The 24,893-nt window shown below is 43.7% G+C and overlaps 1 protein-coding gene across 2 annotated transcripts in view; it reads right to left on the bottom strand.

The window, feature by feature from the left end:
- Positions 1–24,893, bottom strand: part of TSPAN14 (tetraspanin 14) — a 46,921-nt gene that overhangs the window by 5,967 nt on the left and 16,061 nt on the right. For both annotated transcript variants that reach the window (XM_079975741.1, XM_079975742.1), the window contains exons 2-5: positions 20,414–20,511; positions 7,862–7,912; positions 3,449–3,595; positions 568–738 (exon numbers count right to left, since the gene is read on the bottom strand). In XM_079975741.1, coding sequence (XP_079831867.1) covers positions 568–738; positions 3,449–3,595; positions 7,862–7,912; positions 20,414–20,494 — 450 coding nt within the window. In that variant the 5' untranslated portion in view covers positions 20,495–20,511. The remainder of the gene's footprint in view (positions 1–567; positions 739–3,448; positions 3,596–7,861; positions 7,913–20,413; positions 20,512–24,893) is intronic.

Here is a 24,893-nt window from a genome sequence, read left to right as displayed (position 1 = left end):
CCCTTCCATGTAAATTGGTTCCTGCATAGTCGACACGTCAGGGCAAATCTTCTAAAACAGGCTTCCTCAACCTCAACCCTCCAGATGTTTTGAGACTACAATTCCCATCATCCTTAATCACTGGCTCTGCTAGCTAGGAATCATGGGAGTTGTAGGCCAAAAACATCTGGAGGGCCGAGGTTGAGGAAGCCTGTTCTAGAAGATCACAACTTCCATTCATCCTTCATGGTAAAATTCTCCAGGGAATCCAATAAAGTGGTACTGGAGGTCTGTTCTTAACCTGAAACTGTTCTTAACCTGAGGTACCACTTTAGCTAATGGGGCCTACTGCTGCTGCCGTGCCACCGGAGCACGATTTCTGTTCTCATCCTGAAGCAAAGTTCTTAACCTGAAGCACTATTTCTGGGTTAGCGGAGTCTGTAACCTGAAGCGTCTGTAACCTGAGGTACCACTGTACATGGTTCAGGTTAACATTCAGTTAATTTTCTTTCTCAAGACCCTTAAAGACCCGAACTCACTACTGTTTTCCCAATTAAAAGTCCAAGCAAATTTCTCAAAGCAACTTACCATTTTCTGCAACGAATCAATGAGGTTCTGCAGGTCAATGTCATCTCGGTAAGACTTAATGTTGTTCTTGAAAAACGTCTCCACCCGGTCCCTCACCCAGTCTTGGAACAAGAAAGCCAGGACAGCTGCTGCCAACTCCAGGACAAATATTAGCACAATTGTGCCACAGAACTACAAAACAAAGAAGAGGGGGTGGAGAGAGAATGTGATTCTGCTCAAAACAGAAGCAAGCCAGTAGTTCTCCAACAATGTTCCAGGGGAACTTGAAATCCCTCAAGAAGACAATCGGTGATCATGACCAAAAGACCACTACTGATCTTCTTCTCTAATACACAAGACTTGGGGTGGGGTTGGTTTCAACATTTAGACAGCCTTAATCTAATGTACTGAAAAATCTGCTCTCAAGACCTTAGATCTGAGCTATCCTATAGCTCAGGTTTTGTAAAGTTATCTTAATTAACCATATTGGCTGTGAGTCCTGGAAGACCTGGAGACCTTGCAGGCCATTTCCCACCTGGCCTGAGAGGGTGGGGCTCTGACTGACTCCAGCCACAAAAGCCAAGGCTACTGAAGTGGCCAGAAACCATCTTGGATGTCTCTTAGTGCAGACCCAGGATACTGAGCCTGAGCTTCCACAGTCATCATCTGCCATGAACTGCGAGGGGCAGCAACAGCAGCAGACATATAATAGGCTTATGGCAATATTTTATTCTTTTATTAATTATGCTGTTTTAAAATGACAGTTTATCTACAACTTCTTTTATTTTGAAATCTTTTAAGGTAATATTTTAGTTTCTTGGTTATTGTGTGGCTTTGAATGTATTACTTTATATTTGATTTTCTTCAATAATGTTTTGTCTGGGTTGTTTTATTTGATGTTTTAGTGTATTGTAAACTGCTTTGGGATTTCCCCCCTTAAAATATAAAGTGGTATAGAAATAATAATGATAATAATAATCTAAATCATATAAATTTATATAAACACACACACACACACAAAATCATATAACATCATATAAATTTGGAAAGTTCACCATGTGTATCCTAGAATACACCCCTTAACCAAAATACAAAGGGCTCCTGAAGGTTGAAAAATCACTGAAGGAGGCCAACAAAGCTTTTCATTTAGAGGTCACCAAATATTACACCTGATAAAACTCAACTAGAAGAGACACACAAACTTCCCACGAAATAACTGCATATTGTTTGCTTGTAGCAATCTGTGAAAAGTACTAAAACACTGCGCTGCAATTCACAATACTTGACAAAGAAACAAAGAAAAAACAAGACAGAGAAAACTGGACTGTCCAAAATAGGTGCATTTGAAAACAGAGGTAACCCTTTTTGATAACCCACATAATGGGCTTATTTGAGCTAGGAGAGAATCTGAATATAGGTAACAGTGACTAGCAAAGCAGAAATTTTAAATTCTTACAGCAAAAACTTACTGGCTTCTTAAGCTGCTCTGATAAAAATGATGCTGAAAGTGGCAGTTACAGAATTTTGAGAATGGAATGCTCATTCACGGAAGCTAAGAGATGCTAGTACTTTCATCTAGGTTTGAGGCCATGCAGTGTTAATGTATCCCAGCAAATACACCCAGAAGTTCTCTTTTTGTTCCCTTTTTGCTAACACCTCAATAACAAATACTGGTAAGTCTGACAGGCTGTGGTTCTCAGAATTAGAGTCTGTCTCCTTCGTTGCTAACTTTCAAGAGAAACAATCCTGTTTGCCCAGGCATTTGATGGCTAAAAGACAGTGTTCCTGGCAACCCTGAGATCATCTTACTGACAATGTTTTTAAACTGTTTTTAAGGTTCTTTTAAAATGTTTTATGACTGCTGTGTCTGCCACTCTGGGATCATCCAGGAGCAAGGGTGGGGTGTAAATAAAATAAATAAATGGTGGTTCAATATGGGTTTTTTTTTAAAAAAATTGAAATAAAAAATTTAAGGTCTTATATATATAATAAATGTTCATAAATGTGCCAGCCAGGCACGTACATGGATATGTGGACCACATGTCTGGAGCAGCACAGGAGGACCGCCCTGAAACCATTTTGACTCCCTAACTGACCAAATGTTTTCTCTGCAAGGAGGGAGGGGTGGGGGAGGCTCCCCATTGTATCAGGAAGTGGGTAATCACCATCTCAAAGGAATGGGCAGACTACCAGGAAAGGCAATCAGATAAGGCATTATCAGATAACCTGGCAGACATTCAAATTTCTGTTGTAGACCACCTTTTCTGTGATGTAGGTATGATGTATGGAGGGGTGGTCTTGAGCTCCAGGGCAGGGAATTTAAAATGTCTATATAACGGCAGGCACATCTTTGTTCTGGATTCTCCTCCTTTCCTGAGTGTGAGGGGAGCACCCTGTTGCAACAGTTCAATAAAGATCAGGCTTACAAGCTGCTTTGCTTCTCAATATTTTCTGGTTGGCCTCTGTTATTTTCTCTGACTGATGGAGAACCTACAAAGGACTCTATAAGGGCTCTTGTGTTCCCCATAAGGGAATAAGGGCAGATTTTTGTTTATTGCAATATGATTGTATCTAATCTTATACAATCCTTGAGATTATAGGAGACAGCCATTTAAAGACTTCTAACACTCAATGTTGGGAAATGTTTTTCACTACACTGCACTAAGACCCCAGAAGCAAAAACAAAACAAAACACCCCTTAATTCACCGCCCACCAAATACTGCTGTCCTTCACTGACAAATTCTCTAAAATGTGTTGATTAACCTACTGGCTGTAATTGGGATGCTTTCACTTAACCTAGTTCTACAAGAATTGTACAGAGAAATAAACGAACCCCAAATCCTGACTGATGGGGACACTTCCTGGCTAGCAAAACACACAGCCAACAATCCAATTACTTACGAATTTCAGGAGGCAGATGTTCTCCCTCAGGGCTCCCACACAGCCAGCAAATCCCAGAATGAACATTACTCCGCCAACAAACAGGATAAGGACCACAGGGTCAAAGCCATGGAGGCGGGTCATTTTGGATATGTCAGAGAGCACCCCCTAAAACAAAGCAAAAACGAGAAAGAGTGAGAACCTGCTCCTTGTACTAATCAATTATGACTTTAATGAATTAAAGCTTCCTAGCATTCTACTGCAAGGTTACCATATACTTCAAAGCAGAATTAAAAAGCAGGCCTGCATCATAGAAGGACATGCATTGTATGCATAAAAGGCTCAGTGCAATTTAATTTCCATTAAATGTTAGGGGTGGGGGTTACGTCAATCTCCTCACAGGGTATTTAATTGCAATAACCCCGCTTACCGTGAGGAAAAACATTTGAATAAAACTTAAGGTCGTTTCACTGACTATATTTTGAATTACCTACTATATTTCATTTACTATAATTTTAATTACTATATTTTAAATAGCATCAAATGGCTATGTGCACAAAGGGAGCCTGGGCTGGCCTCAGCTCTTTTGTCAGGTACACACTCCTGAATTTGTCATCAGGAAACGTCCCTAAATATCAGGTTCTGCCAACCAATCTAAGGACCTTGCAGCCAAGCAGGTTTCCACTAGGTGGCACTAACAGAATGACGAGTTGCAAAATGATTTTTATTTCTGATTTGGACACAGCTGTCAGCCTAAGAGACCATGCAGTCATTTCCCTGCACCTGAGACAAAACTGCATTGTTTCTGGATGGATTAAATAACTATCAAAGTAATAACTGTTTACTGCAACACTGGGGTATTAATTATTATTATTAATTATTATTATCATCTTTCTGACATCTGGATATTTACATTTCAAATAAGCCTTTATTTATAGGTGTTTGAAGTGTTCCCATCAGGTACATGCCCTCAGTAAAGTTTTTTGAAACTTTGGGGGGGGGACACATCACAATGACTAGGAGTTTCAGAAAGAATTTAAGAAGAAATGTGAGCAGATAGTTCTCTCAAACAGTGATTCGTAGCATCATTCAAATATGAGCTGCTTCACGGGAATTCCCGTTGGAATTAGCATTGCATTTCCTTTTAAAACCGACGTCACCAGCTACCAAAACATTAGAAGGGGGGCACTTGGAAGATGAAGCTGGTACCATCGAATAGATTTGGTGGGCAGAGATAGGACAAGTGTTTCATTTGTGCAACACGAAGCGCTTTGGTTTTTTTAAAAACACACACACAGATCCAAATAACAGGAAGTGGCAATGAAAAAAAACACCCTGGAAAGCCTTGCGCAACCTTTAATACCAGGGTGGCTGCTCCATAGCGGTTTTTGTGATTCTTCTCCTTGCACAAGTGGAAAAGCAACTTTGGGTTGGGGTTCGCCTTTACCATGCAAAACTCTTTGCAATATCCAGGAGTCCTTCGGTGAGCAAAAGGGACCTTTACCAAACGGAAAGGCACTTTTTGATCCAGCCCACTGAGTGTTCTTTGGAACGCATGAGAGCATACGGAGATCCCTGTTGGATCAGAGGACAGACAGCAAATCCCAATCTACCTTCTGCCCATGTCTGTTCTCTAGTCTTCTTCTTCTTCTTCTTTGGCGATCACTCATAGCCAAGTAAGAATGTCTTCCATAAACACGGTTTTAAGAATCAGTCCATAAGTGACTGTGGAGGCCACTTCTGGATCCACACGTCCTTCCACAGTGGGGACATTGGTTTCCGGGTGGGAGTTGATCACTGTGTTGATTTGCCAAGCGTGCCTTCCTCTTAGCATGTTTCTCCCTTGCTCCAGAGTTCGAGTGTCTTCAAAGCCCACCTTTGGTAAAGGCTGTTCTGCAATTGGAGCGCTCACAGGCAAGAGTTTCCCAGTTGTCGGTGTTTATATTACATTTTTAAAATTTGCCTTGAGACAGTCTTTAAATCTCTTTCGTTAACCACCAGCATTACGCTTTCCATTTTTAAGTTCGGAATAGAGTAGTTGCTTTGGAAGACGATAATCAGGCATCCGCACAACACGACCCGTCCAATGAAGTTGATGTTGAAGAACCATTGCATACTACCTACCACAATATCACAGGTAAAAATGCCCATAGTTTGGAAATGGAACACCCCCATTTTCTCATTCAGAATTGCTTCTCTTCCTGTCTTTATCCCTGCCTCACTCTCCTAATGATACATTTATAAACCCACTGCCTGAATATACTCCACGGCAATTTCTATGGTTGCAATGGTTCAGAAGGTGCCTTTGGAGTGGCAACAAATCGCAGCAAAGTATCCCAAGATCAGCAGTTCACGGGTTGTATTTTCTCCATGAGACTATTTACCTGGGAACAGTTTGCGGGTGAGGGGTAGCATAAAGCAGGCTGACTAATAAAACTTAGCAGCTGAATACAAATAGCAAAACCAGAAAACCCAAAGCCCAAAACATTAAAACTCTCATTAAATGCAATAAAACATCGTCATTACTAAGCGCAAGAAAACAATTTCAGGTTCCAAGGTCCTGAAGATCAACAGCCTGCCCAATTAAAATGGCCAAATCTGGGCTGCTGATTTTTGGTGTGAGTAATAGCCATATGATGCTTCCCCCTCCTACAGAACTTGTGTGTGTGTTAAGTCAGTCCTTGGAGGAGAAAGGGTACCATAGCAACTATTTTTTTTCTGGAACTCTGCCCATTTTGTGTGAAGCTTCAGAAATAGCCTATCATTTAGAAGTTAAATGTAAATGCACCAAATATCCCCTCGCCTCCTTTTTCCCCGCCCTGACCTGCAAATCTCATCATCACCCTATGGTTAACTGCAGAACAGACAGCATGTCTAACAAATTCAGAACCTACAATCATGTAAAAGAGGGCCCCATTTAAAAAGGGATTACCTTAGCACAAGGAATTCAGAAAGGATGTTAGGCAAAAGGGCTGTGCTTTATCATCTTCAAACCAAGCCCCACAAAGGCAACAGGAGTGCAGAAGGGGGAGCAGAAATTTCTGCTTTTTCATTCAAACACAGAACTTGTGGTTTTCCCTTGCTGAAACTAAATTTTCATATAGACTAAAGCAGTGGTGCTCAAAGGGTACGGCAGGCAAGGATGGCAAGTGTGGCAGAAAAATTCAAGGACAAAGAAACATAACAATGTAGTACAGGACATTGTAGTGTAGAAACCACATAATTTTTCTTGGATATACAACCAGAAACAGTATCTACGCCTCTCTGCAAGAGCATGGGCTACTCTTATACAGTTGTCCATGACATACTGTTGTGAGCAGGGATTTTCAACCCTGACAAATATGAAAGCGCAGAAAAGAGAAAGGCTTCTGTGTGTTTGCTTCAAATTAGGCCTAATATAAATGAGATTACCCGGCAAAAGAAAGCTCACACCTCTCAAACATACTTAAGGTATACATATGTTAGAGGATCTTTTATAATTAGTGTTGGGGGTTTTTAATGACTCATGTTCTTATGTAGCTGCATTGTTTTACACTTTCTGGACGTCCCATGATCACATTATAAAGCAGTTGTGTTCCATTTTACAAATCAAGCACAGCTAGGAGTTGTTTCTTTTTGCTTCCCAATGTATTTCTTATCAATGAAAAAATTCGGTGTGACGTGAGCAGCTCTTTTTCTGAAAGTGTGGCTCAGAGAGACAGAAAAAGGTTGAGAACCACTGCCCTAGAAGCTGAAGGTGTTTGGTTGGTATTCAAACACAAGATTACGTTTCCAACCTTGCTGCTTAATTTTTCCGTATCAGACTTCCTGGTGTCAAAATCTCTTCTGCAGCACCTCATCGCATGCAGGTGGGGTGGGGTGGAAGAGAAGCCAGTGCAGAATTAGGCAAGACATGCCAGCTAATAATAAATTTAGGAAGCTAGGTATCTACTCTCCCAAGCTTTGATTCAAAGCAACACAGGAGATCTGCCCCAGTAACAGCCATATGGCCAAAGTCACCCAAGAGGGAGGCAGAATATAGATATTACCTCCACCAAAATCAGCAGCCCAGGTTGGGTGTGGAAGTGATGAGATGGCATGGCTTCCCCTTAAATGCCTAGCTGGGGCCTGACAGCATACTCAGAAGTAAGCCAAAAGGAACTTGCTCCCAGGAATTGTATAGAGGGTTCCAACCTAAGGTTTCTTCCCTAGAAGAAGTCCCTGTTGGACTTTCTGAGTAGATATATGCAGGATTCTGCTGATAAGTAGCTGATTTTGCAGCACACTCGTGAAAATAAGCCTGGAGACAGAAAAGCGGTGCTAGTTGGGATTTCTGTCCTTCAACAAGAAAGGCCAATGAGTAAAGGATGAGTGTATGTGCTGTGTAAGACCCCTTGCACCTCCTCAATGAGAAGCAGCTCAATTCTCTATAGCAAAGAGTCACACTTTTCTTACCTTTTCACTCCAGGCCCAAAGACCGGCCCCAAGAAAGGCAACTCCGGCAAGCTAGGGAAGAAAAAGTAACATGCTTATTATTTGCCGGAAAGCATTGTTTGGTCATGCACCCCCACCTAGAAACAATCATTATGAGGCAATATGTACATCACATTTTCCCCCCAATGGGATGGAGTAAGGGACAACATCATGAAACACCAGGTACAGGACATGTGCCACACAGGTGTGTTGAAATTTCGCCTCAGGTGAGAGTTTTAGAACTGTTGCTGTTTTTCAGGTGTGGAAAGCCTCAAGGCAAGCGTAGAGTCTGGGATATTGCCCAAGGAACCCTAACCACATAATGAGGTCTGAATTGGCTGCGACTATTTGGGGAAGACATGGTAAGGTAGACAGTTGATATAAATCTATGGTACGGCTGAATGTGGCATATGTTTTGCATTGAGTCTCCCCCAAAATAGAAGGTGCCGAAAAAAGAGAAAAACAATGAAAATTATCAGAGGGGCTACAGCACCTTCATTCCTGACCAGTGTTGATGTTAGGAGTCTCCCTCTTTTCAAAATGAATCCCCTGCCTGGGGGGTGAAAAATGAGGAAGCCAGGCAGAGCCAAAATTAGAACGTAATGAGATTATGCGGGGGAAACTGTGGCTTTAAAAACTACCACCACCAAACAAACTCAAAATCCATGTGGAACGAGGGCTCTGTATGCCAGCTGACAACATAGAAGAGGCTGTAAGCCTGAACAGGAAAACCCTCAAAGAGGAGGGAATTAGCATCATCTGAGCCCAGTTTCCCCCCTACACATATATGATACGCTGAATCTCCAGAGGCACAAAGATGGGATTGTGCTAACTGCCCCACCCCACTTCTCAGTCTAGAGAGGGTAGGGGGGAAATAAATCACCCATCTGATATTAAAACTGCAACACACAAGAGAGTGCTCTTTGGAACAGATGAACCGATCAACAGCCTAAACAGGAGCATTTCTACAGAGAAGATGAAGCTGAGAAGGTGATGAAACAGGAAGGAAGTCATGAGTGAGCGAGAGGCAACTGTTATCTTTGTAATGAATTTCCAAACTCGTTTACACAGTGTGCTAGGTCTGATCAGTTTTGCTTCCCCTCCAGCAAAAGCAGCTATAGATTTCATCGCAATTTCCGCCACACAAGTATGCGTTTTACCCCCCCTGCGTCCAAGCAAAGGTTGTTTATTTTTGAGCTCCCCACAAGCAAACCAGCTGGGTGCCAGTTCAGCTTATTTACTGCCGCACAGCATGAGGCCAAAGTGAGAGCCATTCAAACGTTTTTCAGAGGGAAAAAATGCTCTAGTGATCTCAAAAGCTCGAGGTGGAAAACCAGAGTGCAATATTCCAGTGCAACTGAAGTCTCATTGTGGAACTGTAATGTATGACTGGGCCCCAAGACTGGGCCAAAAGAAAACAAGGCTGTCAATGGCTACTAGTCAGGAGAGTTAAAAGCTACCTCCAGGATCACAGACTGCATGTCTCTGAATACCAGCCTCTGGGGAATAACAGGAGGAGAGGGCTATTGTCTTCATGTCCTGCCTGTGGTCTTCCCATTAATAGACAATCTGGTGGGAAACAAGATGCCAGAATAGATGGGCCTTTGGTCTGATCCTGCAGGGCTCTTCTTTCATTCTGAAGTACAGTGCTACCTTGGGTTACGCTACCTTCGGGTAACGTAACTTTCGGGTTGTGAACGCAGCAAACCCGGAAGTGTATACTTCTGGGTTTCGCCTCGCGCGCATGTGCAGAAGCGGCACCTCTTGTTGAGGCCTTTTTGGGTTGCGGACGAACCCCGGAACGAGTTAAGTTCGTATCCGGAGGGTCCACTGTAACATTATTCGGGTCACAGAAGATACTTGAAACTGTTCCACAAACTCCAGCGGGTGCAGAATGCTGCAGCGAGGCTCCTCACAGGGTCCCTGCCATGGGAGCATATTCACCCAGTGCTTTACCAGCTGCACTGGCTCCCGGTGGAGTATAGGGTCAGGTTCAAGGTTCTGGTCTTGACCTTTAAAGCCCTTTGTGGCTTAGGGCCCTTGTATCTACGGGACCGCCTCTCCTGGTATGCCCCACAGAGGACCTTAAGGTCCATGAATAACCATAGTTTAGAGGTCCCGGGCCCTAAGGAAGTCAGACTATCCCACACCAGGGCCAGGGCCTTTTCAGTGATGGCTCCTACCTGGTGGAATGCTCTGTCCCATGAGACTAGGCCCCTTCAGGATTGAACCTCCTTCCTTCGGGCCTGCAAGACAGAGCTATTCCACCTGGCCTTTAATCTGAATTCAGCCTGATCTTTTATTTCCCTTCTCTTCCCTCCTCCTCCCCTTTTATGAAGATCACCCACTCTGAGACCCCACAGCTAATTCTCCCCTGGCCTCCTCGCTGGCCCAAGTAGGACCAATTCAGCCAGCTAGCCCTGTGGATTATCTAATGCTTATTTCCCCTAAATTGATTTTTGAATTTTGAATTTTATTGTTATTCATGTTTTTATACATGAAAGCCAGTGTGGTGTAGTGGTTAAGAGCGGTGGACTCGTAATCTGGTGAACTGGGTTTGCTTCCCCGCTCCTCCACATGCAGCTGCTGGGTGACCTTGGGCCAGTCACACTTCTCTGAAGTCTCTCAGCCCCACTCACCTCACAGAGTGTTTGTTGTGGGGGAGGAAGGGAAAGGAGAATATTAGCCGCTTTGAGACTCCTTAGGGTAGTGATAAAGCGGGATATCAAATCCAAACTCTTCTTCTTATACTGTATTTTATGCTGCTTTTATAATTAAGTGTTTTAAATTTGTTGTTAGCTGCCCTGAACCCGGTTTTTGAACCGGGAAGGGCGGGGTATAAATAAATTATTATTATTATTATTATTATTATTACCACCCCCCTAAAGAAACCCATGCACGAATGCATGGAGCTCACCCATTAGAGCAGTGGTTCTCAAAGGTTGTGGCGCACCATACTGGTGTGGCAAGAGCAGATAGCAAGGGTGGTGGGAAGATTCAAGGGCAACTGAGCATTTGAACATTTCACTGTTGTATTATACAATATACTACAGTTTATACTATAGTAACAAGTCCATTTTTTTTGTTTGCTGAATATGGATAGACACCTTTTCAAAATTAGATACTGAGGACAATCTCACCATATAAATGATATTACCCGGCCAAAGCAAGCTCACGCCTCTCATTGAGCTTACATACGTAAGGTACTGTTATAAGAATTTTTAGGTCTTATATATATAAAATAAATGTTCATAAATGTACCAAGCAAACACATATATAAATATATAAACCACATCCAAAACCCACAGGAAAAGTCCTAAAGCCATTTTGACTCTTTCAGTTACCTCAAATATTTCTCCACAAGGTCGAAGGAAATGCAGAAACCTCCCCATTGTCTCTGTCCTCACAAATCCTGCCTTAAGGGCACATTTAAGGTGTGAATAGGGTGAGCTTGTGACCTGGCTCAGGAATTAAGTATTATCATTACAAAAGAATGGCCAGGCTCCCCAGGTATTCCAGTCAAGCGACCATTAACAGGTAACCTGGCAGACAGGGTAAAAACAAGGCACTCAGATTTCTGTTGTAGACCACCTTTTCTGTGATGTAGGTATGATGTTATCTGTGGGGTGGTCTTGGGCTACATCCCTTCTTTGATGTATGTATGATGTATTGGGGGGTGGTCTTGAGCTACAGGGTAGCAATTTCAAAAGTCTATATAAGGGCTTGCACACCATTGTTCTGGGTTCCTCCTCCCTCCTGTGTGGCGGGGGAGGGGGTGAGCACCCTGTTGCAACAGTTAATAAAGCTTACTAGCTGCTTTGTTTCTCAATATTCTCTGATTGGTCTCTGTTATTTTCTCCTACCAATAGAGAACCTACAAAAGGAATCTATATGGGCTCTTGGATACCCCCAAAGGGAAAAGGGGCAGGTTTTTTTTACTTATAACAGTACATATATATTAGGCTAGTTTATAATTCTTTTTTGGGAACTATTCACATTCCTATGTAGCTGCATTGTTTTATACTTTCTGGGTGTCTCGTGATCATAATATAAAGTAGTTGTGTTCCATTTTATAAATCAAACACGGTGAGGAGATTTGTTTGTTTGTTTGTTTTCCCCCAATTTATTTCTTATTAATTAAAAAAAATGGTGTGACGTGAGCAGATTTTTATTCTGAAAGTGTGGCCTGGAAGAAAAAAAGAGAACTACTGCATTAGAACTACGAGCCATGGACACATTGTCTACTCTGCCACCATAAACCATCACCACATTGATGCATGGAGATTGCAGGCATTAACCTCGTGGGTTAAAGCCTCAGCGCCTAGGACTTGCCGATTGAAAGGTCGGCGGTTCGAATCCCTGCGGCGGGGTGCGCTCCCGCTGCTCGGTCCCAGCGCCTGCCAACCTAGCAGTTCGAAAGCACCTCCGGGTGCAAGTAGATAAATAGGGACCGCTTACCAGCGGGAAGGTAAACGGCGTTTCCGTGTGTGGCTCTGGCTCGCCAGATGCAGCTTTGTCACGTTGGCCACGTGACCCGGAAGTGTCTCCGGACAGCGCTGGCCCCTGGCCTCTTAAGTGAGATGGGCGCACAACCCCAGAGTCTGTCAAGACTGGCCCGTACGGGCAGGGGTACCTTTACCTTTACCTAGTACACTTTGCAAGACCTCAAGGCCAGAAAAAGGGTGAAAAATAGCTACAAAACTGATGTGGGTACTTTTTATTATGAAAAAATATTTCTCATGGGCAGAAGCACAACAGTCATCTCCATTTACACAGCAGAACGTTCATCTACGTAGCTTTAAAAGCACCTGTAAAAACAGAGGGAAGCTTACTAAGATTTAAACAGCTGTTTCAACTTCCACTCTCTTCGGGAATACAGACCCGCTGATGGATTTTAAAACTGACCCTGGGAGCCAAGGTGAGCAGTGACAAACAAGCAGAAAGAATTCTCAGGGATTCCTGTTGCAGCTTCTGAATTCTTGAGAATTGTCTCTGCACCCTCCACCTTCTTAGAACATCACCCGGGGTTGGGTTCATGTGCATGTTGGAATCCAACGGCTTGGTGTTGCCAAGGAGAAAGCCCAAACAGCTACCCAAAACTTCTAAAAGCTGATTACTTTTCTATAATTTTGTGGCAAACACACAAACCCAAGAGACTAACCAAACAGGAGCAAGCTTGATTGGCAATGACGGAGGTCCTGAGGACTGGGTCCCATTATCTACTGTCCACGTGGACAGTTCCCACCCACTTTGCCACATCAGAATGAACAGCAGCCATCCACTTCTCTTGGAGAAAGTGAAGTGCTCATTTTGCTGCAATGAGATAAAATGTTGTGTCACATCTCCGCCCCCCGCCATATTTTCTAGCACTGCCTGGCCCTCGCAGACATGGATCCTGCGCCAAGCACAATATGCACACCCAAAACAGACACACACAAAAAAGGAGTGCAGCCCCCAAACCCCACCACTGCAGCATCTTCAGACCTCCTCTGTCCACAGATGACCAGCATGCATTTTGTGAGAGTACAGCTGAACACCAAGCCCTTCAACCTCCCAAGCCTGACAAAGAGCATATGCAAGCCTCTGTATCCAATCCAGTTGCATTTTCCAGGGGTGTTCTGTCAGTTCTCTTTAGATTAAACCAGCCAACTATCCTGTGGGGCATGTCATTTTAGGGGTTAAACCATGGGTAGGCAAACTAAGGCCCGGGGGCCGGACCCAGCCCAATCGCTTTCTAAATCCGGCCCGTGGACGATCCAGGGATCAGCGTGTTTTTCCATGAGTAGAATGTGTCCTTTTATTTAAAATGCATCTCTGGGTTATTTGTGGGGCCTGCCTGGTGTTTTTACATGAGTAGAATGTGTGATTATAGATAATAGTAGAATATAGTAGAATATAGTCCGGCCCCCCACAAGCTCTTAGGGACAGTCAGCTGGCCCCCTGCTGAAAAAGTTTGCTGACCCCTGGACTCAATTTTTTGCAATTTCTTCAATGAGGGGGTCTTTAATTTTGGTGTGTGAGTAATTCAAATCTGCTATTACTTTTGTGACTGGACAACATTTAGCTTGCTAAGTCTGTTTTTAATGAAGAAGCTCATAAACTGCTTTCGGGGAATTTTTATTTTTACCTTCTGAAGATGTCAGGTAATGCTAAATAAAATTAGTAATACTATAAAATATAAACACAAGTACTTGAAAATCATTTTTTTCTACACAATTTTACAAACATTTTACTTCCCAGGCAGTACTAAATTATATTGATTAACCCAAATATATCTTAAGTTCCCAAGTTATGTTACAACCCTTTTTAGCGCTCCTCATTTGGGAGTCTGAAAGCTGGAAAATTCAACACGCCCTACGTAACACCTAAAAAAAACAACCACCACATGCATGTGACATGAACTTTTTAAAGCAAAAGTTAATTTCCTAGTCTGCTTTAGGATTTCTTCTTTTCATTTCCAGATCTTCTATTATTATTATTAATAATAATAATAATAATAATAATAATAATAATAATAATATTTACAAAGGACAATTGACACAACTGTGTCCTAAACCTTTCTAAAAGCCAGAACTATCCATGGTCTCTGCAGACAATGCTACCTTGCTTTATCGCAACCTAAAAACCAGAAGCACAGCAGGAAATGGCTGACAAGTGTGGTATCTTTGATAAGGATGAAAGAGAAAAAGGAAAAGTAAACACAAAACACATCTGTTTGCATTAAGCCAGGAGACCCCCATCTCCTGGTGAACGCATGCATTAGAACTTCACAAAGGCTGATGAGTAAGTAGCAAAGGAAGGTGAGGGGAACTCACACAGAGAGGAAACTCTTTTAACTCACACAAACAGCTCAGCTCACAGATTTTCAAATCTGATATGAAAAGACTAGCCAGAGGGCTGAGCTTTCAGTGTGGGTGGGTGTGCAATTCACAGAAGCTTTTTGTTCTCATTCTTATTTCTCAAACAGTAGTGGCTAACTCCCAGCCCAGGGGCCTGATCCAGCCCATCAAGCCATTCTCTGCCCCACTCTCCCCCTCTGTAAAACTTCTCCAATTTTGATGGAGGCAGAAAAACAGGAGTAGGACCATAGACACAGAGCTGGGCAGTGAGGGAAGTTTGTGTATACACACATGTATGGGTGTGTGTGAGAGAGAGAGACTGTGGGTGGCGACACTCTAGCATATACACCCCAGGGTGTATACAGTCCTCAGGTTAATAATAACAATAATCAGTGCTTTTTCTGGAGGGACGCAGGAGTACGCATTCTCCTAAACATTTTGTGAATCTTTCTACTTTTATCCATTTATTGTATTTATTTTTCCTGATCTGAACTATAAAATGGTGATTTTCTTGAGTCAAAATGAGAATACCCCTAAACTTTTTTTTTGAAAAAAGCACTGATGATGATGATGATTATTATTATTTGCCACTCCTGTTATATAGGCTGGTTTACACATTCATACACTCCCTAAAATTTCTCATCTCATAATGACTGAAAGCTAATTTCCTAAACAGGTTCTGCTGAAAATTATTTACATCCTTAAACATGGCAAATGTAGTTTTTCCCCAAATAGGTTGAATCTTAAAACAATTGAAAATGCAGTAAAAAGAAAGAGTTCACTTGTAATAGATCCAGTGGTTCAGTGCTCATTTCTTCTCTTTCCAAAATAGATTTTTATCTTGAACAATTGAAAACGCAGTAAATACTTGTGATATACCAGTCCACTTGTGATATACCCGTAGTTCAGTGCTCAGATGCTGTTTCGGAAATCAGACGTTTCATTGCTAAAGAGAAAACAAAATAAAAAAATTCCTTCCAGTAGCACCTTAAAGACCAACTAAGTTAGTTCTTGGTATGAGCTTTCGTGTGCATTCACACTTCTTCAGATACACAGTGTGCATGCACACGAAAGCTCATACCAAGAACTAACTTAGTTGGTCTTTAAGGTGCTACTGGAAGGAATTTTTTTATTTTGTTTTGACTATGGCAGACCAACACGGCTACCTATCTGTAATTGCTAAAGAGCTTAGTCATCAAGCTTTGTAGTAAACAATATACAAGAGAAGACAAGCGGCAAAAGGAGCACCCCTTACAATATTTCCTTAAAGCTTGTTGCTTTCCCCCTACAGCGAAGACAACCCCTGTAACCCATCAACTTTCCCTCCAGCTCAGGGGTCCCCAAACTAAGGCCCGTGGGCCGGATAGGGTCCGAGGGACTCGTTTCTCCGGCCCGCAGTGACTCCTGCCGCCCGCGCTTACTGGGGCAGCGCTGCACGGCTGCCCACTTCCGGATCAGAGGAGCACCGGAAATAGCTTGTGCGCATGCGCAAGCGTTATTTCCGGTGCACATCCGGTTCATAGGAGGCCCATGCACATGCGCACAAGCTATTTCCGGTGCTCCTCTGACCCAGAAGTGCACCGGAAATATGGTGTGCGCACGCGTATGGGCACGCGCTCCTCTGCCCACTGCGCGATCGGTGCTGGAGACACCGGCCTGAGGCACGGTAAGTTTGCTGACTCCTGCTCTAGCTGATAGACACAAGACTTCCCTATCTTCAGCTTGCAAGAGTTGACCTGACAGATCAAACTACCGTATTTTTCGCTCTATAGGACACACTTTTTCCCCTCCAAAAATGAAGGGGAAATGTGTGTGCGTCCTATGGGGCAAATGCAGGCTTTCGCTGAAGCCTGGAGAGTAAGAGGGGTCAGTGTGCACAGACCCCTCTCACTCTCCAGGCTTCAGGAAGCTATCCGCAAGCCTTGGGAGCTCGGCGGGAGTGCCCGCCGGGCTCCCAAGGCTTGCGGATAGCAGCCTGCATCCCGAAGCCTGGGGCGAGCTGAGCAGTGCGCCCCGGGCTTCGGGCAGATATCTGCAAGCCTTGGGAGCTCGGTGGGAGTTCCCGCTGGGCTCGCAAGGCTTGCGGATAGTAGCCTCCCAACCCAACCTGGTTTGGAGGCTGGCGGTGGGGAAAGCAGTGCTTCTCCCCACCGCCAGCCCCACAAGCTGGGGGGACAGCGGGGAGGCGGAGCGCCGCCTTCCTGCTCTTCCCCGACCTGGTCTTTGGGGCTGGCGGTGGGGGAAAGCAGTGCTCCACCCCCCACCAGCCCCAAAGAGGAGGTCGAAAGGAACCCAAAGCCTCCACAGCCCAGCAGGAACTCCCGCTGGGCCCCTGGAGGCTTCGGGTAAACGCACCTTGAACGCACAGAACACACCTTGACTTAGAGGGGGAGAACAAGAAAAAAAAATCCCCCCTGTTCTCCCCCTCCTATGGTCCGGTGCGTCCAATAGAGCGAAAAATACGGTAAGTACTCAAAAGATACAACGCAGGGGTAACCGACCGGTTGTCCGCCCCGCCCCCAATGTTTAGGTGGCTGGTGCTGATGATGGGAGTTGGATTCCAACAGCCTCTGGACAACATCATATTGGCTACTCCCCCCCAAAAAAACCTGTTTCTGAAAGGGGAGGTTCCATTTTGATATCTCAACTAGCCATCGACAAACCTATGCTCCAGGAATTTGTCTGATCTTTTGAAAAGCCATTTAAGCAGGTGGCAATGGATTTGTGAGAAATTCCGCATTTATGGGCTCAACTGCTTCCTCTAGGCTGCCCTGAAGGAGGTGCCAATTAACTACATCGGCTGTGAAGAGAATCTTGCAGCCTCACCTACTTCTCCTACCACAAGGATTTCCCTTTTAGGGAGGGGTCCCATTCAGAGTTTTAGCTACAGTCAGCCTTACATGGGCACAGGCACTTTCACTTACTATCTTTGTGCCAAACCAACTGTGTCACAACCCATGTTCAAAGAAGCCTAGAGTTGGGAGAGTTCTTGAGGATTATCTAGTCCAACTCCCTGCAATGCAGGAATATGCAGCTTTCCCATATGGGGATCAAACTTCAAATACCTTGGCATTATCAACACCATGTTCTAACCAACTGAGCTATCCTGGCTGTTAGAAGGCTTACAAACTGTGGCATCAGCGAACCAAAAATCGTAGGTTACAGCACTGGTTTGGACAATACTCCAGAGGTTTGAAGTTTTTAATGTTTGATGTTTTATTGTGTTTTTAATATTTTGTTGGAAGTCGCCCAGAGTGGCTGGAGAAACCCAGCCAGATGAGTGGGGTATAATTAATTTTATTATTATTATTATTATTATTATTATTATTATTATTATTATTATTACTACTACTACTACTACTACTACTATCCAAATGCCAGCCTCACCTTGGCCATCCAGGCAAAAGAATATGTCCCAATGTGGCCTACATACCTGGAACCATACCATGGAGGCCGACATTATGGGGTTAATTCCCCATATAAAATCTGGGAATCAACCATGTGATTTTGGCTACATATAGGGGTTGTACAGGCATAGATACAACTGCATGGATGGTGGAGGCAGCATCAGGCTTCATTTAAGGAGCAGGATTGGGCCCTTGAAGTATCATATGAACAGGTGCATTGTTCACTCTGAAACTGAAAGAGGGTCGGGGGGGGGGAGAGAAAACTTCATCTTTCCCCCCAAATTGGAATGTCCACCCCAACCCCCCTCCTCCAACCCACCTCACCCCAAATCCCTCAAACAGAAGAAAAACTCTACTCTCGGCAGTGGACTTTTCCCACATTTATATTACACGCACATACTTGCAGAGGCTTAAACAGCCTTTGTTCGGAAGATTTGTTGCAGTGTTACTTGTTTCTGTTGGTAAACAAAAGGTAGTTACTAGGAATCTGGGCTTCCGGATTCCATTATTGTACGGTTAAAGGGCAACAGAAAAGATATCCTTTAATGGATCAAAGAACTGGTTACAATGCCATAAATAGTTGAACTGTTATGGCAATCAAGTTAAAGTCCACAGAACCAAGTCTCGCTGTGCTCAGAAAATGAAATGGTAAAAAAAAACCCAGAATACATTCACGAAGTTGTACTTGGCTGGGCTTTGCTCAAAGTGATATTTGCAGAGAGTAGAAAGCTGGACTTCTTAAGTCAGATCTGTGCAGCTTGTGACCGGCCATTAGTTGATAAAATTCCCTGGCTTTGCTCTCTGTTTGGGACTGCAAAATCAGAGTGGTTTTCAAGCTCGTGGCAAGCCCCATACATGGCTAAAAACTGTGTTTGCATTGCTGGTACTTTTATAGTTACCCACTTTCATTGGGGAGCAATTCTTAAGTGAAATGAAATAAAAAATTAAATCAAATCCCTTTGGTGGTGGAGGGAGGGAGAAAAAGAAGACTGTGCCACTACGAAAGCTAAGTTTGGAGGCCAATTTAACCACATCATGCCAACCTCTAGGAAGACAGTGGTTATGTTGTTGTGGTAGAATCAACTTAACTGCGTGGAGAAGCTTTCAAACAACATTTCCTTGTGCCCAGAGACTGGATAGGAGCTTCCAGCCCTCATTTCTTTAGGATCAACATGCCAGAGTCTGTCTAGGGAATGTGTTAGTAGCTGGTCAACGTCTCCCAAGTGGGTTAGAAGCTCCCAACCAAACTCTGTTAGGGTTCAAGCTTCAAGGGAACAAAAACAGACGAGATGATGTTCCTGGCAGACAGCAAGATGTTCATAACGAACAAAGGCTTACGGGCTGACCTTTTTCGAAGGAGGAACCAAGAAACCAAAAGATTCCAAGTTACCCACATTTATACATTGTTAAGAGAGCCACTGTTCAAATGGCATCACAGTGCTGCTCTATACAGCATGTGTGAGCAAGAGGGGTCTCTCTTTCTGGTTACTCCAGGTTGCTATTTTGCTGCTGTTCTGTCTCTTCCTCTGTGTTTTTTAAAAACAACAGCTCAATATAAAAACCCTTAAAGAAATTGGAGTTCTTGTTGGAAGTAAAAACCAAGCAAATGAAATGTTTCCAAATCTGGAGATTAAATGGTGGGGGAAACCCTCCAGGGCTATGTTTGGATGTGTTAAAGGTAAAGATACCCCTGCCCGTACGGGCCAGTCGTGTCCGACTCTAGGGTTGTGCGCCCATCTCACTTAAGAGGCCGGGGCCAGCGCTGTCCGCAGACACTTCCGGGTCACATGGCCAGCGTGACATCGCTGCATCTGGCGAACCAGCGCAGCACACGGAAACGCCGTTTACCTTCCTGCTAGTAAGCGGCCCCTATTTATCTACTTGCACCTGGGGGTGCTTTCGAACTGCTAGGTTGGCAGGCGCTGGGACCGAGCAACGGGAGCGCACCCCACTGCGGGGATTCGAACCGCCGACCTGACGATCGGCAAGTCCTAGGCGCTGAGGTTTTACCCACAGCGCCACCCGCGTCCCTTGGATGTGTTAGACTTCAACAAAGTTGCAACACCAGCTATCAGGTTCTAAAAATCCAAAAAACTAAGGCTTGTAGGGAGATGACAGCTGAAGTCACCCATATGCTATTTCACAGTTTGTCATATCTTGCTCCATCCCATGGTCAACGCATTTGATGTCAACATAAAATCTGTCCAATCTGAGGTACACAGCACCTGAGCGTTCAAAACATGGCAGATTTGGCAAAAATAGGAAAAAAAAGAAGACTGAATACTTACCCAGAAGATTATGTTGTAGCTGAAAAGCAGGTATTTGTACCAACAGCTGACTTCAGCAGAAGAATACCGGTAATAGTGCATCTTTTATAGAGCTGTGACTAGATAGAACCAGAAAAAGAAAAAGAAAAGAAAGATCAGTAAGAAGGAGAAATGCAGTGGCATTCAACATACCCAAGCCACGCCAATAGTCCATAATCATTGGTTAAGTAGCATAATTCCATATTGACTCACATGGCATTTGGGCATGTAATATTTTTGTGTTAGCTAATATAACCACTGAGCCTCTTGGGTTTGCTGATCAGAAGGTCAGCAGTTCGAATCCCCGTGCCTGGGTGAGCTCCCATTGTTTGATCCCAGCTCCTGCCCACCTAGCAGTTCGAAAGCATGCCAAAAAGTGCAAGTAGATTAAAAGGTACTGCTCCGGCAGGAAGGTAACTTGAGTTTCCGTAAACTGCTCTGGTTTTCCCAGAAGCGGCTTAGTCCTGCTGGCTACATGACCCGGAAAAACTGTCTGTGGACAAACGCCGGCTCCCTTGGCCTGTAAAGCGAGATGAGCACCACAACCCCAGAGTCGTCTGTGACTGGACTTAAATGTCAGGGTCCTTTACCTTTTTTATTATTATTTGGGTGTTAACTAGATTGATCTTCCCTACACAAATAATCAAGAAGTAGGCCACAGATAGTTTATATGCTTCCTTTTAATTGTGTTTTAAAAGGTATGGCCAACATAACAGTTTGTCAACCTCAAGAATTTATCTGCAACTTGGACAATTCTACTCCCCCATCTGTAATAATACGCATAAGCAGCTAATGTTTTACGGGCAAGTGCCAAACCTGAGCTAATGTGTATTAGAAACTTGGGGGGTGGGGAGTTTTCTGCAAAGTATGTGTGAGCAACATAGCAGTTCATTGGCATACACAAATAAATGCTTCCAAAGCAACAATTATGTTTACATAACACTTGACTGTGCATTCACAAATTTCAGTTCAGCAGGAAGTCCATGTGATAAGTTGTAAAGCCCAAAAGAAATTGACTGTGGCAACATTTTAGTACATTGTTTCTTTTCAACAAATCCAAACCAACATCTCATCCATGCACAGAGACCACGGAAGATGAGGCTGCCTAGCCACCCCTGAAAGTGCAACTGGTAGCATTTCAGAAAACGCTACCTTTGAGTTCCTGGCTTTCAGCATCCTGCCTAGCAACCAAAATTTGGCTTCCAGGACCTCACAACTACATTTCCCCTTATTACTGGTGCCAACATGCACCGCGACCACTGACTCAACGCTATCTACGATCAGTTCTCTGCAAGTCTGCCTAGCACCGATCAACCTCCCATGCTGGGTGATATCTGGTTTTCAACATTGTGATGTATCACCAGCTAAACATTGTGATATGCTGATATATCACAATGTGTGGAATAAGGATGGAACGATGTAGAGGCATTAGCTGGCTTCATGATTTTTTGTCAGCACCTGCTCTTGTGATTCACTGCCCCCTGCATGAAGGAGGAGAGAGCTGAGCCAGCAGAATTCACAGGGGCTGCAGGAATCAAGAGAGTATTGGCTGGCTTCACGGTTTCCCCCATATCGTGATTTTTGCATGGCACACACACACACACATCGTGATTTGTGATATATTGCCAGGTCAAAAATTATGAAACCAATATCACAATATGGACTTCAAACCGGTTTTGGACAATATATCACTACATCGCCCAGCCCTAGCTGGGAGTGGGGCTAAGTAAGCCCATAGATCAGAGATTCCTTCACTACTGCTTTCAACTCTGGCTTTCTGTCTCACTGCTTATTTTCCATCTTTGCAAATAAAATTTTTTTTAAAAAAAAACTGCAATGAACCTTGACTTCAGCTCAATGATCCCCAAAAGGTTTCATTCAGGTATAAACAAGTATCACAATACACCTGTAGACAAAGATGTGCAAAAACAACCCAATACTGTATTCGACAAATGGTGAGCATGCATTTGTGAACCAGCCCTGAGAATCATGTTCTCCTTTCCATGCCTGCAAATAACTATAATGCATGGCCTTGACTCTGTCTCAAATAACACGGCATAACTTACTTTCTTCACTAAACTCAAAACGTTGTAGCTTCCAGGCTGTAAAAATAGTCAAGGAAAAGACTTTCAACTCTCTCCAAAGTTTGCAGATTAGTCAGCCAATTGCCTCATAGTACTTTCAGCATGTAAAAAGACAAACGGCTAGCACAGCCTCTCCAACAAAACTCCAGACTCAGATTTGTTTACACTACTGCAACTGTAACGCTGAACAGATCAGCAGTGAGAGCCTCAAAACCAGAGACAGAAGTCTTCCTTTCCTCTGCCTTGAACGAGGTAGGCAGAGTTGACACTTTCAGCAACAGCAGAGAAGGATAATGGCAAAAGACAAGAGGAATGGTATGAAGACAGTGCGAAAATGCTCATTACAGATTCTCTGAACATCAGCACGAAACTAATCATTTGAACAGCCCTGAACTGATCAACATCTTTGGTGTGGAACCTGGTATTCTACCACCATTTTAAAAGTTACCACCAAAAGGTGGCATATGTGGTTCTCCGCTCCTGCATTTTATCCTCACAGCAAGATAGGTTGGGCCAAGAGATAATGAATCGTCCCTTCACCCAGTGAGGCTTCAACCCTATATCTCCCTAGTCCTTGTCCAACTCTCTGAAACCATCACACTAGCTCTCACCTTCAAACATTCAGGCTTTATGTGCTTTCTGTCTATCAGTTCCACATCAATTAATTCCTCCCATTCCTTCTAGAATCCATCTTCCATTCAGAGGACACACTCACAGCCCCTTTCTACTTATCCATCTGGTGCTACCAAGTTTCCCTGCTGCCCCATTCACATTGTCAGCAACCGTTCTGCCAACAAAGGTTTCTGCAAGAAATTTGGTTTCTGCAATAAATTCAAACAACTGCAATTTCTCCCGCTACTGTGTTCTTTTCCGGTTTTTTGTGTCCAGTGATGGACACTGGAGGACCATAAACAAAGTTTTCTCCATCAGCCTAGTTTAAATGTAAATGGAATGAATCCTAGCTCATTAGGTGACTGAGAATTTCTGCACCGGGGTTAATAAACAGAAATTATCCCCTGCCCTTAGTTTCTCAACTGCTGAAGCAACAAAAGCCAGGCCAAAATCAGAACAAACCTTCTACATATTCTAGAAATGCCCTTGGCTGCCAAATGGAAACAACACTCGAGTGATGGATTGCTATGTTCTCTGAAGGCATCTGTGCTATCAGCCACTCGCCTCAAATGTCTGATTTTGTTAATTAAGGTTTCAGGTAGGTTTTATACAACTGCTTCTACAAAGCTGGGGGTTTTTTCCAGCCTGCTGTGAGCAGTATTAATCCAGGCAGTAGAGCTTCCCATCAGAGTTCCCTGCCCACAACCACCCCAGCCTTCTTCATTTTGTGTACAGTGGTACCTCGGGTTACAAACACCTTGGGTTACAAACACTTCAGGTTACAGACTCCACTAACCCACAAGTAGTACCTCAGGTTAGGAACTTTACCTCAGGATGAGAACAGAAATCATGGGCTGGCGTGGCAGCGGGAGGCCCCATTAATTAGCTAAAGTTGTACCTCAGGTTAAAACGGTTTCAGGTTAAGAACAGACCTCCAGAACGAATTAAGTTCGTAACCAGAGGTACCACTTTATCTGTAAAAGTCATACATGCAGCAATGTTCTGTTTCCAAACCAAGTGGAAATTGATTTCCAGAAAGGGAGTAGGCCATTTTTGTGCTGGATAGAAACGGACACATGATCAGATACCACAGAGGACAACAGAGTTGTGGTTCATGGAGAAAGGAATTGTTCCCTGTAGCCCTTCATTCTCCCTTCTGTCTCACATAAGGGCAATGAGACATCTGACCTTATCTGCTGTGGGTTTGCTTGGCTACTGCTGACTGGAGAATAGCCAGCAAGGCAGTCGTGTTTCTCCCCATTCTGAAACTCCCTGACCCCTGCAGTTCTTTTACTCTTCCACTTTCCTCCACCATCTCTAAATGAGTCCTTAGAAACTCAGATATATAAGCTAGGTGCCAAATGGCTCCTTAAACCAAAGTTGCAGTCTATGTCTAGTTGCCATTTGGGAGTGAAAGGGCTCCAAAGTCTTATTTTTCAAATGATGGACTGTGATTGATTATCAGTTAAACATCTGGCTAGTTTAGATGACAACCTTGAGCTAGGTTCAGAACTTTGAAAACTTAAAGAAGAAAGGTTACTTGATCCAAGGACAAATTGGCCTATTCATATCTCTTTTTCTTAATGGTGACACGGACCATTCATAACATAGGGATATTCTTCAGAACTGTGAGATGGGAAGTGGGGGTGCGGTAAGTGAAGACAAGCTACAACAATTACCGTATTTTTCGCCCTATAGGACGCACCGTCCCATAAGGCGCACCTATTTTTTTTGGGGGGGGGGGAAATAAAGGGGAAAAAAATTAT

The sequence above is a fragment of the Podarcis cretensis genome (genome assembly GCF_951804945.1).
Source record: "Podarcis cretensis genome assembly, chromosome: 5".
Classification (NCBI taxonomy): domain Eukaryota; kingdom Metazoa; phylum Chordata; class Lepidosauria; order Squamata; family Lacertidae; genus Podarcis; species Podarcis cretensis.
Note: the sequence above shows the minus strand (reverse complement) of the source record. Positions and strands in the feature narration are given on the sequence as shown.